The following is an 18055-nucleotide window of genomic DNA, read 5'->3' on the forward strand; positions in this document are numbered from 1 at the left end:
ACCTAATTACCTCCTGCCATTTCATTTTGAAGACTTTATATAAAGAAACCAAATAAAGGATCTGGGATGCTTATTTCTGTTCCATGGACCAAGTACTGGCCTAAATTGTCTATTTCAGAGGCGCATGGGTGGCTGTGTCAGTTAAGGGTCCAACTCTTGACTTTGGCTCAGGTCATGATCTCAGGGCCCTGGGATCGAGCCCTGAGTTGGGCTCCATGCTCAGCAAGGAGTCTGCTTGAGATTCTCTGTCTCCCCCTGCTGCTCTCTCTCTCAAATAAATAACATCTTAAATAAATAGACAGGTAAATAGACTACTCTGTTTCCTGGGCCATCATGCTCTTCCAGCTAGCAGGAGTGCCCCAGGCCCACCTCTCCCAGAACAGATCCAGCTTCAGCAGATGACACTCTTCCTAGGGTGCCTTAGGTGTGGTTTTCGGCAAGCAAACATCAGCATTCCTGCTGGTCAGGAGGTTCCAAAGAGGAAAAAGAGCAGCTGGTCTTAAACGGCCCATCAGCCCTCCCCCAGGCTGTAGCATCTAAAGAGATTGTTTTCCTGCTATGAATCCTCTACATGGTGGACAACAATCGGGAGGTAGATCCCCAGCACACCTGACCACATGGACTTCCACTATGAGAAAAACTCACATCGCACCCGTATGTGGTTAAAGACAAGCTGTATTTGGTGTCAAGCTTTTAAAAAGCACTATTTGACATTAAAAAGTATTCTCCTCTGTATTAATGGCCTCTGTCTTCTGAATTTTCTTCTCGAGGCTTCCTAAACTTTCCTTGTCAGAACGAAGAAATCTGAAAGTCCTATCATGCCATTCTTTCTCGATTCTCTAGATTGAAACAGATAAAGGCACTTATTAGTCATTTCTCAGAGCACACAATACAATTTTTAGGAAATGCAATATAATTTAAAAGTTTTACCTAGAAATTTTTTTTTTACCTAGAAAAATTGATGATTTCTGGTCTCTAATCAGTAATTCTTACCTCCAAAATTAAAGCATTCCATTTTCTTTTACAAAAATGGGCATTTATTTCGAGGTAAAAAAATCAGTACCATATTTATAGGTTCTTCCTGACTGACCACTCAAATTTTAGTCACTACTGAAACAAAAGTATCCTTCTATTGGAAACGTTGGTCCAGGAAAACCAAAGGACTGTCTTGAATCTAGGAAACTTTGGCATTGCCAACAGCGTATTCTGGATTCTTCTTTTTTATCTATAGATTCTTCTTTTGTTTAAGAGATGGGGAACAATTGTACATTTGTCCTGCCAACATCCATGGGTATAAAAATACTGAACTTGAACAATGTTCACTCTCTATGTCAGTGGGGGGATGAGAACTGTCTCGAGGGCTCATATTTGGAACAGGAATTAGTGGTTCTAAACCGTAGTTTACCATAAACAGCAAGTGCCTCTCACAGCCCCGGGGGAATCACGGGGCCGAAGTGTCCCAGAGACCAGACTGCTGGAGGATGATGCCCGGCCCCAGGCCCTGGCTGTCCTGGGCGGGAGGACACCTCTGCAAGTGCGCTTGCTGTCCTCGTCGCGCTGACGGGAAACAGAGGGCCATGGGAGTGTATTTCCTGGTTACGGAAGGGCCATTCACCAAGCAATGGAAGAAACATGAACACTGAGTGGGATTTTCTTTGCACTTGCCTTGTGAACTCATTCTTCATTTCAGGCTGCCACTAACGGCTGCAGAACAAATCTGGCCATGAACGCAGGATGCCAGATCCTCCTGGAAACAGGAAGGGGCCACTCCAACCTTCCAGGGGCTTCCCACACCTCCCGGGCTAGGTCCCTGCAAAGCCACCCCTGCGTCAGCCCCCAGGGCTTCTCCTCGGCCCGGGACCCTGCTTGGGCTGCCCAGCCTGGCCTGTCACCCACGGGCAGACCCTTAGCTCATCGGTGCCTGCACGACCAAGCGACAGTGCAGGGCAATGTCCAGCACCCTTCAGTTGGGACGCATGGGTGGGTGTGAAACACTCTTGGATGAGCAATGAGTGAACGCGTGCATGAAAGCATGAGTGAATCCCGGCATGAATAATTACCAAATAGGCAGGAATCACTCCCACTGGGGAGAGAGGCCTCTTGGCATGTTCACAAAGATGGGTGGGGAGAGGGTGGGAGAGGAAAGTGAGCCGCTGCTCCCAAACGGGGTTACGTGGGGGCATCCGAGCTTTTCCCAGGAGCCCTGAGGGGGCTGTCCCTGGCCAGGGCCACAGCAGCAGGTTATGCACAGGCCTCCCAGCCGGCCCTCCTCTTTTCTCCTCAGCCACTCCTCTAGGGGCTGAGCCATCTCTGCTCGCTCCCGGGCTGCAGGCTGAGCTGGGGAGCTGGAGCCCCCTCTGAAGTCACCATTATCAAGGTCACAAGGTAAGGGACAGCTCCACGGTGGCCACAGTGCCCATCCGACCCTCGCCACCCCCTCGGCCTTCCCAGGCGCCCTCTCTGCCAGGGTCCTCCTCTTCTTCCTGCTCCCTCCTCCCCCGCTCCAAGCCCGGAGCTCCAGCTTCTGCTGCCAGTGCTCCCCTCATCCTGCCACATGGTCGCCCCCCCCCCCGGGATTCCAGCCCGGACCCGGGCTCGCTGGACACCCCCACCACGCCAGGCCACTCCACAGGCCCACCAGCTCACGAGGCCTGCCCCCCACCCCCTGGCCCGGGATGACAGCAGCTCCCACTTGGAGCCCACGCCCCAAGCCCAGCTAGCCCCCCAACCTGGGCAGCCCTTCCTGGCTGGCTCTTGTTGGCACCTCTGCAGAAGCCTCCTTTGTCTGGGTGCCTCCAGGGGTCTTCCCACCAGAACCCACCACCCACTCCCACTGCCGGACAACCGCACTCCCTGAGCCTCTCCACCTCCACCACCTGCAGGGGGCAGGCAGCCCCAGGGTCTCGTCCCCCAACATGGTCCCTGAGCATGGGAGAGATCGCTGTAAGGGGACTTCCCAGAGGGACACCGAGGGCGGGGAAGCTGCCTTATGGGGAGCACCCTCTAGGAGAGGCCTCTCTGAGTAGGGCTGTGGGGCAGCCATGCAAAGGGGCTGGAATGCTCCAAAAGAACAAGCACTGGGGCCCCAAGTGTGTTTGGGGGGCAGGGGGCATGGCCTGCGTGAAAGGCACAGAGACCCGCGTGGCTGGCGCGCAGTGAGCAGAGGATGCATGAGTGCTACCTGGAGGAGCGACACCAGGCAGCGGGGCCCAGACTCTGTCCGGCCCAGAGGCCATGAGGACCAGGGTGGGAAGCTTCTGGGAGGTGACTCGACAGGTGGCTGTAGAGGCTGGAGCCAGGGGCAGCAGGCACGGGGACACAGGGATGGATAGAGGGATGCGGGGGCGGGGGAGCAGGAGTCATCCAGGGTCATCCACACCTCTGTGCCGACCTCTCTGTCCTGAGCTCATGGGGGATGGCAACGCGGTTTACAGAAGGGGGAAACTGAGAATGGAAACATCTGGGAAGGAAGGTGGATTTCTGTGGGGACACTTCCAGCCTGGCGTGTGGGCCAGACGTCCCACTGGAAAGCAGGCGGTTTGACCTCTGAGTCTGGAGCTGGGAAGCAAGGCCAGCTCGGTGACAGGACCAGGGAGCCTGCCAAGGGCTGAGACTCCCAGAGGGGTGGAGGGAGGGAGGGAGACAGGGGTGCACCGGGCTGGGGTGGGGGTGGGGTGTCTCGGAAAGCCCACATGGCTTTGGGATGCTGCAAGATGGGCAGGATCCCAGGAAGAACAGAAGGGGGCACGTTGGATACACATTCAGAGAACAAAGGCTAGGAGTCCCAGCCTCCACCTGTGGGGTCATTGAGAGGCGCCTTCGCCTTCTTCTCTGTCACCTCTAACTTGCTGCAACGTCAAACCAGCTGATACACTGGACTTAAGAGTCGAGAGAAATTCTGGGTAAACTTTTTGTAGAGACAGGTTGCATTTCTCTGACATCTGAAGAGAACCGGACTTTAGTCCACCACTGGCCTGAATCACTCTTGAAGAAAAGTTGCCTCCTGTGGCCTAGCTGCCTTCAGCACCTCCTAGGGACACCTCAGGGACACCCCAGGGACACCTCAGGGACCCCAGGGACACCTTAGGGACAACCAGGGACACCCCAGGGACACATCAGGGACACCGGAGACACCCCAGGGACACATCAGGGACAGCCAGGGACACCAGGGACACACCAGGGATACCTTAGGAAAACCAGGGACACCAGGGACACACCAGGGATACCTCAGGAAAACTAGGGACACCAGGGACACATCAGGGATACCTCAGGGAAACCAGAGACACCTCAGGGACACATCAGGGACACCCCAGGGACATCCCTGGGACACATCAGGGACACACCAGGGATACCTCAGGGACTACCAGGGATAACCAGGGACACTTTAGGGACATCTCAGGGACACGTCAGGGACACCCCAGGGACATGTCAGGGACACCCCAGGGACACATCAGGGACAGGCCAGGGACACGTGAGGGACACATCAGGGACACCCCAGGGACATCCCAGGGACACGTCAGGGGCACCCCAGGGACAACCAGGGACACCTAGGGACACCCCAGGGACACCTCAAGGACATCTGGGGTGCAGTGTATGTGGCTCTCTCCCAGCAGAGACAGGATCACCCAATACAAAGGTACTGGAGAAATGAGAGAGGAAAGACCTTCTCTAGAATCAACACACCCCAAGCCCAGAGAGTGCTGATACTCACAGAGTGTCCTTTAAAGTCGCAAGGTAGGACTCCGTGTCCACTTCATGTACGTCCGAGTCTATTCTGGACAAGTAACGGTAAACATAGGAGAAAGTCTCAAACGGGATGCGCGCAGGCCCGCCCTCAGGGTCGGTGGTGAGGATCTCGCACAGGTGCTTCATCGAACTGTTCAGTGACTAGAAACACCACAAACCAGGTGGGGAAACAGTTACTACCTGGAATCACTAAAATGAAAGCACAAGACAGCAGTGGAATAGACGCTTGAGTGTATTTTACAGAAATTCTCCAAAAAGTATGCTCTCCGTCTAAATTAGGAACTAGGTGAATTTATAATTGCTATTGGTGAAGAAGTAAAAAGGAAAGGTTTGATCAAGATGCATTTGGCCTGAAAAGAATTCTAATCCACAGATTTTATTTTATATTAAAATGGAGGCCCCTGGGTGGCTCAGTTGGTTAAGCGTCTGCCTTCGGCTCAGGTCATGATCCCAGGATCCTGGGATTGAGTCCTACATCAGGCTCTCTGCTCAGTGAGGAGTCTGCTTCTCCCTCTTCCTCCACCCCTCCTCCCTGTCAAGTTCTCTCTCGCTTTCTCTCTCTCTCTCTCAAATAAATAAATAAAATCTTTTTAAGATGGGAATGAGGAAGCATCACTCTCCTTAAAGGTGGGCCCTAAGCCACGGAATGCTCCAGCCCCTTCAGCACCACAACACACGTGGGGACAGACAGAACTAACAGTCACCAAGCAGAGGGGCCACCTGTGGAGGGCAGGTTCTAGGGCCTCGCCTGCTGTCCTAATGCCCCCCTGTGATCAGGCTCTGAGCAGGCTGCACACAGGGCTGGCCCTGCTCTGGGCCTTGACTCTGTTCCAGAAAGAACCAGCCCTTTCTCCCGTGTGCGCTGTGCACCTGGTTCATGCTCCTTCCATCTGGGTTGGTCATTCCACCCGACCCTGGCTTTTGGCCCAAACGCTGGTCCCTGGAGAAGCCGCCCCCATCCTACAGGGTGCACGCTTGGGGCATGCTGGCCCTCCCTCGCGCCAGGAGGGCATAAGGAGCCACTGCCGACATCAAGTGGAGGATGGTGTCACTTTAGCACTAGATTGTACCCAACCCCCGGTGATCTCACAAGAGCCCCCTAGAGCGGCAAGGACCAGGCCAGTAGCTTGAAATGAGGCACGGTGGAAGCATGTGCTCCTCATTTGGGGGCTCAGGCTGCAAGTGAGGACCCTTTGCCTCTGCTGAGAGCAGGCTGCTAACATTTAGGGGCCGCACTGAGGAGGAAAGAGCGAGAACAACACAGGGGGACAGGCACCTACGTGGGGAGAGTCACACACAGACCTGCTTGACAGGGATCCTGACATCCTTAGGGACACACGCCTGGCTGGGGCCACATTTCCTATCTCAACGTGTCTGTGGGTCCAGCATCTGGGCACTGCTACGCTGGGCTGTCCAAGGCTCCAATTGCGGTGCCACCGGCTTGGCCTCATCCAGAGGCTTGCCTGGGGATGGACCTGCTTCCCCGGCCCACACCCTGGCTGACTGGCATCCTTGCGGGGCTGGCCCTCTGTAGACCCCTGATGCGGCCACGCACTTCCTCCAGGCTCCAGCTTGGCCAGCGTCTCGGGAACGTCAGGGAATCCCTCCTGCTTCCGGCAGGGGCAGGGAAAGCACGAAAGGACTCTAATGAAGTCCAGGGGCCCAGAGAATCTGGGGGGCCAGGCCCAGGTAACCCAGCAGGCCTGCACCCCAGTGCCGGAAGAGCCCCAGGGCTGGGGGTCTGGGGGGCTCCAGGCACAGACGGCACAGGCGGGCAGCGAGGAGGCCTGAGCAGCCCCGAGCTCCCCAGCACCCCAGCCGGGCCTTGGCGCACCCAGAAAGCCACTCACCACGCCACCCGGACCCAGGCCATGGCCCGGTCTCACCCTGGGGCAAAATGATGCTCTGACGGGAGAGGTGGCCGAGTCCTGCTGGGCGGGCGCTTTCTCTGCGGCCACAGCCGCGCCCACCCCGCAGGGCCGTCCCTGCCAGGACTCGGGGAAAACAAAGCTGCCCGTTTTACAATCCATGCTCCTTGCTTGCAACTTTCCAGAGACACGTCGATATGTCAGCTTCGCCTTTATGTCGTGGCGGGCGGCAGAGGCTGAGGAAGGAAGGTGCGGAAGGAAGCAGCTGGCGCGCAGCCGGCACAGGAGGCCTGTGAACGCGCCGCACACGCTTCCAGGCCGAGGTACTTACGGGAAGCGGACATGCAACCGGCCCGGTGTCACTGCCTCCTGCAAAGGCACGGTGACGTTACCCGTGTGAACGTGGCTGACAACGGGATGCGTGGCAATTTTTATATCCAAGAGGATTCCTAGAGCAACTTGCCTGGCTCTGTCCCTGGGGGTCTGTCTCCTGGGCACAGACTCCTGGGCCCAGGGGCTTGTGGGCCGACACCCCCTCCTGGGCATGCGCTGCCCTTGGTTCCTGCCAAGCACAGTCCAAGCCCCAGCTGGTGACATCAAGGCAGAGATGTGGGAGGAAAACAGGCCTGCAGCGCCTGTCTCCTGAGCATGTGGGCAGTGCCAGTGCTGTGGGGTCTGTTTCAGAATTTTTGGGGCTCTTATGAGGACACCCAGAGCCACCTCGCACCTCCCCAGATTCCCTTTTAGCTCACCAGGAAGTGGCTATCTGCACGACACACGGAGGGACCCCTCCTTTGCCCAGGAGAAGAGGGGACCTCACTCTGAGTGTGGCCTGACCTGAGGGTGCTCGGGAGATGGAGCTCAGTGCTTCAAGCAGCACTTGAAGCTTGGTCCCACCCCCCAAATTCCACTTTTAAAAAGCTAGAGGTGGGGGCACCTGGGTGGCTCAGTGGATGAGCATTTGCCTTTGGCTCAGGTCGTGATCCTGGGGTCCTGGGATCGAGTCCCACATTGGGCTCCCTGCATGGAGCCTGCTTTTCCCTCTGCCTCTCTGTGTATCATGAATAAATAAAATCTTTTTTTTTTTTTTTAAAGCTGGAGGTCCTTTTCACTTACTTCCTCCCCCTCACGGTTTTTTTCTCATCTAAAGTACAGCTCAGATCGTGGACTCATGGCAGGTGAGGCTGGCAGACAGGTGTTCTCCTGCTGGCCGGGTCGCAGTCGTCTAGAGGAGAATGGAGCACCCCCGTGTGAGCCCAGTGACAGGCCAGTGGAGGCATGGGGGTCAAGTGCACCCGCCTCTCCTCTCTTCTCCCTGGGGGGGGCACCCAGCAGTGGGGTGACTGGTGCTGGGGGGGGGGTGGCGTCCAGGGGCCCAAGAGCAGCTCCCCTGCCTCACGGGGCAGCTATCAAGCAAGCCTGTGACTTGGGGCTCCCACCCATGCAGGGCGATTGGTGCCTTTTCCGGAGCCACAGGGTGAAAGGAATATTGGAGATATACCTGAGATGGGCTTAGAGACCTAGCTGGGAAATCTGAGTGGAGAGCAGGAGGGGTGAGCCGGGTGCTGCCTCTCCCACTGGGCTGCCAGGGCGCCCGGATGATGGTCCAAGATGCCCAGTCCTACACGGGGAAGCACAGCTGTGCTTGGGTGATGGTCTGGGGATTCCCTGGAGAGTGCCACTGGGAGGCTGACATTGAGCGCCTTTCTGAGTAAGAATCCTTCCAGGATCTCAAATGACATCACCGGTAATCCCCAGTGTACTCTCTGGGGCAGGAATCTGCAGGCTCTCTTCTCCCTCGGCATCCGGCCCAGGGGTGGTGCGCTCTTGAGGCCCTCCCTCCTGGGCGCCTCGGAGCCTGGGGTCCGCGTGCAAATCCTGCTCAGCCGCTTCTGGGGCAACTCACTGAGCCGGCAAGGTTCCCAGAACAGGCCCTTCCTGGAGGGCTGCCCGGAGGATCAAGGACCACACAGCCCATGGCGAGGACATTCGATGTGCAGCCCATTCCTAAGTCGTGTGCGTGGACAAACACGGCGCAGCACATGTGCGTATTTGCCTCTGCACATGGGGAGATGTTCTTATGAGGAACCAGATTCAGTGCTTCTTGGGGCCTCACAGAGTCGGGCTGCGGGCTTGTCGTCATGGACCTTCTCAGTCAGGTGCAGGGGGGATGGGGCACTTCCTTCTCAGTTTTTTTAATATAATAAAAAAAGATCTTCACACTTAAAAAACAGAGAAATCTGATCCACGGTTTTAATGCTTAGGATTGTTGCAGGGGCTGCAGCAATGTGAAGGGTCACGACAGACCACACCATCATCCTGCCAGGCCAGTATCGGGCAGCGCTGGAGAACACAGCCCTCCCCACACCCCCTGCCCGGCCAGCCCACGGCGCCCGCCCCCCACCGGCTCCAGGGGTCTGCACACCTGCCTACTGTGCACTCAACAAACATTGGGAAGGAAGGGAGGGAGGAGGAGGGAAGGACGACCCCGAAATGTAAGCAGAGGCTCTGGTCTCTGTAGAGACCTTAAGCTCGGTTCGTCTGACCAGTGATTTGGAGGAGAAGTCTAAGAGCTCAGAGAATGTGTCTGCCAGCAGCCCGCAGAGGCCGGGGATGAAGGAAGCAGAAATAGAGTCTGTTGTATTGACAGAGGAGCAACTAGATTCCAATTCAACAAATGTGGAGGGGCACCTAGGTGGCTCCGTCGGTGAAGCGTCTGCCTTCAGCTCAGGTTGTGATCTCAGGGTCCTGGGATCGAGCCCCACATTGGGCTCCCTGCTCAGTGAAAAGCAGCTTGAGGTTTTCTCTCCCCCTTCGCCCCTCCCTCTTAAGAAAAAAACAAAGATGGATGCTAAAATGCCAAACCACACCAAAACTGTCACCTCGTCACCTCCAAGTCACAGCTCTGTGTGGTTGTTGTACTTCCCAGCTATCCCAGCCAACGTGGGCACACAGTGGCTTCTCCCCATCGGGCCTGGTCGCCCCAGAGCTGTGTGCACTAGGGGCAGGAGTGGCTGGCCAGGAAAGCTGACACCTCCATCCTTCCCCCACCTCTCCGCTTACCCTTCCCCCAATACATACGTGGTCAGTGAACCAGAGGGGACCCTCCCCGCCTGCCTCGCCTCAGAGTCCACCGCCCACAGCAAACACTGTTGAGGTAGCATAGCGAGGGGACAGGCCGGGACCCCACACTGCCCAGCTAGGATGAGAAAGAGAGGAGAAAGGAGAGGCCCTGTGTGATGGCTTCCCTGTCCCTTCCCCTCTGCTCAGTTCCAGGAGGTGACAAATGTCTCCACCTAGTGTCCCACATGGCACATGGACAAGAGACCCCATCTCTTGCTCCAGGCTTGGTTTTCAACCCAGGGCTTACTTTTCATGATTGGGGGGAGTTAAAATTACAGAGATGGATCCCCAAAATACGAAATGTCCTTTCTCACCACTGTTAGAACCTAAATTTCACAGCTATGTTTAAAGGCACAAACCACAATTTCTAATATTAGATATTAATTTTATATTATGAAAACCTTGCTTCCAGAGTTCCAGATGAACAGAGCAACGTGGAATCATTTTCAGTAGGCACATCTGTCTTTGTCCTCCCCACCTACCAGCCCACGCCCCCTGCTACATCTGAGCCCCTCGTAGCTGCAGGAGGGTCCCCGGCACCCATTAGCCCAGGGGGGTGACCTCTCTAGGGCTGGCCAACACCCTGCTTTGGGCCCTTGTGCAGCAACCAGCCCACACCAGGTTCTACTGGGATCTCAGACTCTCTTGCTGGGGCCACTAATAGAACCAGTAAATGGTGGTCTATTCAGAGAGTACATATTACACATCAGGCCACGAATGACCCTCAGTGGTCTGTGATGATGCAGATGGGGAGAGTCAGAAATCTAATTGGGAATGAATACAAGTTCCAGAAGATTACTAATAGCAATGACCTCTTCATAAAGTTAAGACCAATGAAAATTAAATAATGTATTTCTTGGGGGTGTGTACGTGGCCCACAGGAAGCAGATCAGCGGCAGTGGCTGCAGGGGGAGGGATGGAGGAAGAGCACAGGCACCTGGGGCAGTGGTCACGGGGGGGGGGGGGGGGGGGTCATGCGCTCCTCACACAAAGTGACTTCTAAGACTTAGAGTCAGAGATGAGTGTGCACCATGAAGCGAGGACTGTGAATGATCCAGTTACGCTCCAAGCAGCCCAAAGACAAGGCGGGGGGTAAAATGACTGCACTGCCTACCTCTGCAGCAAGGGGAGCCAGGGCTCCTTCCAAAATCCCTTCAAAAAAACAAAACAAAACAAAACAAAACAAAACAAAACAAAACCCTTCTTCATGGGCAGCCCAGGTGGCTCAGCAGTTTAGCACAGCCTTCGGCCCAGGGCGTGATCCTGGAGCCCCGGGATCGAGAGTCCCACGTCAGGGTCCCTGCATGGAGCCTGCTTCTTCCTCTGCCTGTGTCTCTGCCTCTCTCTCTCTCTCTCATAAATAAATAAAATCTTTGGGGGGGGGGGAAGCCCTTCTTCGTGAGTATAGAGTGGTTACGCTCCCTTCCCTGGCGCCTGGCTCCCGTGTCTCACAGAGACTCGGACCTGGAGCTGAAGACAGAGCTTCCAGATCCCCAGAGAAGTCCTGCCGAATCCGCACGCTCCAGTCCCTCCCTGCCCAGCCCTCCTTGGGTAGCAGCCCCCTGTTCCGTGGGGACTGGAGGGTCCTCTGTGTCTTCTTTCCCAAGGGTCACACTCAACATCATCAAGGTGGCACCGTATCTGTTAGCCGCTAACCACATATTTTAACTCAACTATAAAATAATTTTATGCCTCTTCCCATAGATGAGGAAAACATGGTATTATCTGTTTACCAAATGATGTGTAGCTCAATAAAAAGTCATGGATGCATTCTCTTCTAGCACCTACATGCATTCTCATGGTATCCTTATATTTTATCTACTGTTAACAATTTTTAAATGGAAGTATTCCTAAGCCTTTAACTTCTGCAAATTAAAATAACTGTAAGTCTAAAAATACAACAGGCACCTGAAAAAGAATCGCTTCTCTCAGACAAAATTACTAAAGTTATGAAAGTGTTTCCTTCGGTTACTGAAACACCTACCTTATTTTTAACCAGGCCTATGATTACACGGGATTATTCATATGCTACTCATAGGTACGTACCCCACCAAGCATGCTACATCCAAGCGCTAAAAATTTTATCCACTCGATCTTGTCTTCGCAAGGATCCAACTGCAACAGAGCCCTGAAGTTCTCTATTGGCAGGCACAAATTTTTCCATTTCTGCTCAAGATCTGCTAATTCCACATACTGCTTGTGGCTACACTGTATAGAAAACACAGTGGGACAAAATTTATAAGCTTTTAAGTTTGTATTTTTCTTTAAGTTTTAAAAACTTGTGAAATAATATAATGCTTATGAATACCGACACGTGTCCAAGTACTCAACTACATGCAGGGAAAAAGATGAACTCTGGACTCACAACACGGTTACCCTGAGAGAGCAAGGTGGGAAGGGGTGCGGTGGGAGGGCCTGGCCAGGAAGGGGTGGCAGGAAGGGGCAGCAGGGGATGTTTTACTTCTTAGAAGTCAAAAGGCCTGTGATGCAAATATGGCATAATGTCATGACTGAGCAAAAGGAGCATACACGCATTGCATTGGGTAGATGGTTCTCTGCTGTCTGCGCGAAACACTTCACAACAAAAAATGAACTTCAATAAATAAAATAAAAGCATTTAAAATCCAGCCCACTAAACTTGTTAATAGTTAAATGGAAGAAATCTTAAAAATGAAAATAAATGCCTTCCTTCCATTATTTGAAACAATCTGTGAAAATGGGTCACCACTGCGATCTGCTAATGGCAGCGTGCTACGTGAAAAGCTTTGAGCAATTTCAGCATATTTTTTCCCAAGTTACTCCTTCCAATGATCATTTGTGTTCCCTTAAGATAGACAACCATGGAATAATCCTATTTTTCGAAGTCAGTGTGTCCTGCACAGAAGCACTGTACGTCAAAATGTATAACGGGGAAAAAACCACTTTAAAGATCAAGGTTAGAATGCCTGGTTGCTCAGCAGTTGAGCAACTGCCTTTGGCTCAGGTCGTGATCCCAGGATCCTGGGATCGAGTCCCCCATTGGGCTCCCTGCAGGGAGCCTGCTTCTCCCCCTGCCTGTCTCTGCCTCTCTGTGTCTCTCATGAATGAACAAAATCTTAAAAAAAAAAATAAGATCAAGGCTCTACCAACGACGACACTTTTAGCAACACAACCCAATCGTTAGGAAGGCCCCACCTGGCTGGGTGACAGACTCCCTATTAACTTGAGTCTCTACAAGCAAGGTGGCAGGAGAGGGCTGGCCAGGAGGGGCCTCGCCCACGGCCAGGCTCTCTGCAACACCGCACACCAGACGCCAAAGGGCAGTGTGTCCTTCACATGAAGGTGCCGGCAGATTGTTTCTTGAGCACGTATACAATTTTTATTTTATTTACTTATTCATGAGAGACACAGAGAGGCAGAGACACAGGTGGAGGGAGAAGCAGGCTCCCTGCGAGGAGCCCAATGTGGGACTCGATCCCAGGACCCTGGGGTCACGCCCTGGGCTGAAGGCAGACACTCAACACTGAGCCACTCAGGAGTCCTAATCATACTTCAAGAAGAGCCTCATGGCCCCCATTTCCAGAGTGGAACTTTCCTGTGTATGGTCCAGCACCAACTAAGTGTTTTAATTTGGTATTTAAAAGAAGTTCTATTTCACCTGCCTACAATCTAACCATGAATCTGTTTGGGGTTCTTTCCACTGGAGGAAAGCCCCTGAATACAGCAAATCCCTTCCTTGAATGAATCTTGCAGGTTTGTGCAAGGAGAGCAGGCCTAGCAGAGGTGACCCTGCGCATCTGTCACCGTCCGTGCAGCCGCCACGCTTTAACCGTGAAGCTCAGAGCAAACTGAGACCCTCTCCTACCTGCTTGTGCAGGACTTTCAGGAGTCCTTGAGTCAGGCCTGTGTCTGTTTTCTGCGTGGCCATGGGCATCTCGATTCTGTCCTTGACAGGAAGTGGGTCTCCTCTGGACAACGCTGAAAAATACCTAACGGCGACAGATATCTCTGACTGCTCATCCACCCCACAAGACCCTGTGGTTCAGGCAAGCTTCTCACACAAGCCCTGAGGGTGACCGTGCCCGGGGCAACCCCAGGTACACTAGCGTCTGAGGGCTGGGCTTCCGGGCTGGTTCCTCCACTCAGTTCTCCAACTTAACCTCTAGGCGTGCCTCAGTTTCTCTGTCTGCAAAGTTGATAATGGGATTCCCTGTCACTGGGCTCATAGGAGCAGTGAGCTCAAGTTGCAACTGGCCATCGGGGGCTCCCAAAACACACGCAGTTCTTACTAAGCGCATGCCAGGAGGGGACCAGGAAGGCTGGTGGGAAGGCAACGACCCAACTGAAACGTCATGGTCCAGTCATTCTACTTTGACAGTTGGCGTTGGGTCTTCCCTTTGCTTGGCCGTGCTGCTTTCCAAGGGGGTTGACTTCAGCCATCTCTGCTCAAGTCTACAGGCCCGGGACCAGGGAGGTCACCTGTCTGCTCCACCCCTCCCCCACCCTTCACTTTTCCTGTTTTTGTTTTTTGTTTTTGTTTTTTTAGTGATTTTCTTTAGTATTTTTTCCCCTGAATTGTTCCTTTCTGGGATGATGCTGATATTGGCGCTTCTACTGGGGGCCAGTGGGGGTTTGGAAGCAGTTTAGGGCAACAAGTTAGGAGTGGGTGCACACGGGCCTCCCGCTGGTGGGGGGGGGGATGGGGGGAGGGGGGCAGGCATGTCACGCCTGCTGAAGCCTAGTCATCTGCCACTCTGATGACTAACACAAGAAAAAGAAACAATATACTCTGGGAAATGAACAGTAAGTCATCCACCAGGGCCACAGGTCAGAGTAGAAAAAATAGGAGTGATTAGAAACATCTGATCGCGTAACAAAGACAGCTGTAGCTACATGGGTATTTGCTGGGCTCAATGAAATGTTACATGCATCCCCTTTACTCCCTCCACCCATATTTAGTGGACTTAACGGTTGGAGGGGGAGTCAAAACAAGGGCGGCAATGTGGGAGCAAAGGCAGACAGGAAGATCTAAGGTGATGGAGGGGCGCGGGGGCGGGGGGGGGGGGGGAGGAGGCACCGGGGCTCAGTTTTGCCATATTGTTCCTCACTAGGGTTTTCACCTACTCCGAGGACTTTATTCCTCCTCCTCCTCACCGACCAAACCCATCACCCAGCTCACACCCTCTAGAGCAGTGCTTCCCAACAGTCCTCCCACCCACTGCCCCGGGCAACATCTGGAGACCTCTGTGGTTGTCACAAGAGGGGGTGGGTGGTGCTACTGGCCTCTAGCGGGTATAGGTCAGGATGCTGCTCAGGGTCCTACTGCCCAGACACCCGCATACCCCCACACTCCCCAGCCATTATCCTGTCATGGGCTCAACAGGGCCAAGGCTGAGAGTCTGCATGAGGATCAAGCCCCCCTGGTGCTAGTCCCTGGAGGCACATGCGAGCAGAAAGCAGCCTCTAGCACTGGACTAATTCTCACCCCCCCATCACCCTGTGCGGGGCACCCTGCGTGGGGCACCCTGTGTGGGGCACTGGTGACAGAACACAGCCGGTCCCCTGGTGGCCGCGTCACAGCTGGGGGCCAGGCTGACTGACCTGTGCACCTGAAAGCCTCACTTGTGCATCTTCCCCAGCAGGTACCCACCTGTGAATCCTGGTTCTCTGCTTTGTTTTTAGCATTTTTGTTTTTCTTTTTTTATATTGTCTAACCTTTTTTTTTTAATTTTATAAATTAATTTTTATTGGTGTTCAATTTACCAACATACAGAATAACATTTTTGTTTTTCTTTTTGTCACCTCTCCTTTGTTCGTATCTGTTCCTCTCCCCAGAATGCCCTAGCCTTGTCTTAACCTAGCCTTGTCTTAACCTCAAAGAGCAATTCGCCCTCTTCTGAGCAACCTCTTGCCCCAACAGATGCTGTGACAGCTGGGATTCATACAAGCCCATTTCACACGCACCACTTAGTGAATTACGCCTGCTTTTTCTCCTAAGCTCCAAAATTGTTGAGAGAAAATTAGTTGCATGGAACATCCAGAAAGTTCTCAATTATGCCTTTTAAATTAAAGTGAAGCTTAAATTAGAATAATTTAAAGTCCCAAGAAAAAAAGTGATTTAATCTCGGAATGTTCTGTTAAGTACAAATAAATGCTTGTGCGTCCTTTCATTGATGCTTGAATGACGGTTAAAACCAGAGGCCATGATTTTTTTGGGCAAGAACCTTGAGAGGATCTTGCAGAAGCAACTGACAGAAGTGCCTGTCACAAGGTGAAGCACTGGATTAATAAGTAGCCTTGTGTGGTGGGTTCACTAAGGACCCCTAATCCTGGAAGCTGTGCATCTTATTTTGCATGGTGACAGGAACTGTATAGATGTGAGAGAGGATTCTGAGGTAGAAAAGTTATCCTGCATTATCTTGATGGGTCCTAAATGCATCAGCTTTAAAGATGGAGGAAGGGGCCATGAGCCAAAGAACACAAAGAATGCAGCTCCAAAAGCGGGAAAAGGCAAGCAAGCAAGCGATTCGATTCTCCGTAGGGCCTCTGACAATCTGACTTTAGCTAGGTGAAACTCATTTTGGACTTTCAGCCTCCAGAACTATAAGACAATACATGCCTGTTGTTTAATCCATCAAAATCTGTGGTTATTTGTTATAGTGGCCAAAGAAAACTAACTCACCTTGGTTATTTACACCATTTAGAGGTCAGTGAAATCTGACATGCTAGTTACTAAAACATCTAATTTTTATTTTTTATTTTAAAAAAATTTTTTTTAAAATTTATTTATGATAGTCACAGAGAGAGAGAGAGAGAGAGAGAGAGAGAGGCAGAGACATAGGCAGAGGGAGAAGCAGGCTCCATGCACCGGGAGCCCGATGTGGGAATCGATCCCAGGTCTCCAGGATCGCGCCCTGGGCCAAAGGCAGGCGCCAAACCGCTGCGCCACCCAGGGATCCCAGACATCTAATTTTTAAAAAAGATTTTACTTATTTATTTGAGAGAGAGAGAGAGAGTGCATGAACAGGGGGAGGAGCAGAGACAAAGGGAGAAGCAGATTCTGCTGAACAAGCAGCACGACCTGGGGCTGGATCCCAGGCCCCTGAGATCATGACCTGCGCCAAAAGCACACGCTTAACTACTGAACTACTCAGGTGCCCCAAAACATTTAATTTTATAGTGGTTCTTGTAATCATAAAATTGAGTTTCTAAGTCTGTCTACTGAAGAGAGGCAAAGAGCTTTCCTTTCGAAACGGAATGGGTTTACTTTAAAGGTTCTAAGGTCTGTTAACTTTGTAACTTTGAAACTATGACCATTCCTGAAAATAGCTACAATGCTGCAAGAAAGGGTGAAGGCTTATTTGCCTTCTGGGAACTAAGTTGAGCTAAGTTTAACTTTATTGCAGCATTGGGATAAATACCCCAACAAGACCTCAGGGGCTTTGATCTAAGAAACTTAGCGCCCCCTGCAGCCCAGGGCATGATCCTGGAGACCCGGAATCGAGTCCCACGTCGGGCTCCCTGCATGAGCTTGCTTCTCCCTCTGCCTGTGTCTCCGCGCCTCCCCACCGCCCCCGAATAAACTAATTTCTAAAAAATCTTAAAACAAAACAAACAAAAAAACTCAACAGGGTGGGAGGATTCTCCAGAATGAGAAGCTTAGCCTTACAAGAAACCTTGTAAAAACCATTTCACAAATAAAGGGAGTGGAGTAGTCTGATTTTATCACACAGTGCAGAAACTTTTTACCGAAAGCAATTGCTTTTTAAGTTTCGGTCTGAGCAAGTACCAGTCTCCAACAATGGAGCTGTCATGCCTTTGCAGGAAAGGGAGCATTTGGCAGTGATTGCTGGGAAACTCAACCAACTGTGATGCTTCCTAGACAGGTCCTCAGGCGCAGACACCACCCGCGCGTCGCACCAGGGCTGCAGGTGGGAGGGCCGGGGGCACGACCCGGCTCGCAGACCGGCCGGCGGCCACCCGAGGCGCTTACCCCGCGGACCACTGCAGCACATCGGCGGGCTGGGTGCGGATCGCAGCCTTGGTGAACTGCTTCAGGATGTCCGGCAGCTCCGGCGGAATCTGGATCTGCTGCGCGCAGAACATGGTGTCGGGCAGCGGCATCGCTCTCCGCCGACCGGACCAGGCTGCGAAGAATCAAGATGTGCTGCGTGGAGGAGGGCGAACCCGTGAGCCTCGGGCTGCCCTGCCTCCCCCGGATTTGGAGCCCGGCGGGGGGACGGGGGCGGGGGCGGCCAAGAGGCCGGCTTCGCGAGGTCCGGGCGGCCGGCCGGGGGCCTCACCCGCTCCTCCTCGGGCTCCTCGGAAAGTGAGGACCA

At 53.2% G+C, this 18055-nt stretch overlaps 1 protein-coding gene across 1 annotated transcript; it reads right to left on the bottom strand.

Annotated features, from left to right (window-relative positions):
- Positions 1-734: 734 nt before the first annotated feature.
- ROPN1L (rhophilin associated tail protein 1 like) lies at positions 735-18055 on the bottom strand. Its single transcript, XM_055308314.1, has 5 exons — positions 17710-18055; positions 13582-13705; positions 11784-11945; positions 4712-4887; positions 735-839 (listed from the first exon to the last, which is right to left on the bottom strand). The coding sequence occupies exons 1-5, from the start codon at positions 17838-17840 to the stop codon at positions 776-778; spliced, it is 657 nt and encodes a 218-aa protein (XP_055164289.1). The 5' UTR covers positions 17841-18055; the 3' UTR covers positions 735-775.

Source organism: Nyctereutes procyonoides, unplaced genomic scaffold (assembly GCF_905146905.1).
Source record: "Nyctereutes procyonoides isolate TBG_1078 unplaced genomic scaffold, NYPRO_anot_genome, whole genome shotgun sequence".
NCBI classification, from domain to species: domain Eukaryota; kingdom Metazoa; phylum Chordata; class Mammalia; order Carnivora; family Canidae; genus Nyctereutes; species Nyctereutes procyonoides.

Bases quoted from the DNA above. Each gene is read 5' to 3' on its own strand.
- ROPN1L (XM_055308314.1), bottom strand. From the start codon at position 17,840: ATGCCGCTGCCCGACACCATGTTCTGCGCGCAGCAGATCCAGATTCCG. The intron at 11,946-13,581 runs GTAGGAGAGGGT...TTTTCTATACAG, and splicing joins TGAAAGTCCTGCACAAGCAG to TGTAGCCACAAGCAGTATGT. The intron at 4,888-11,783 runs GTACGTACCTAT...TGGTGTTTCTAG, and splicing joins GATGTAGCATGCTTGGTGGG to TCACTGAACAGTTCGATGAA.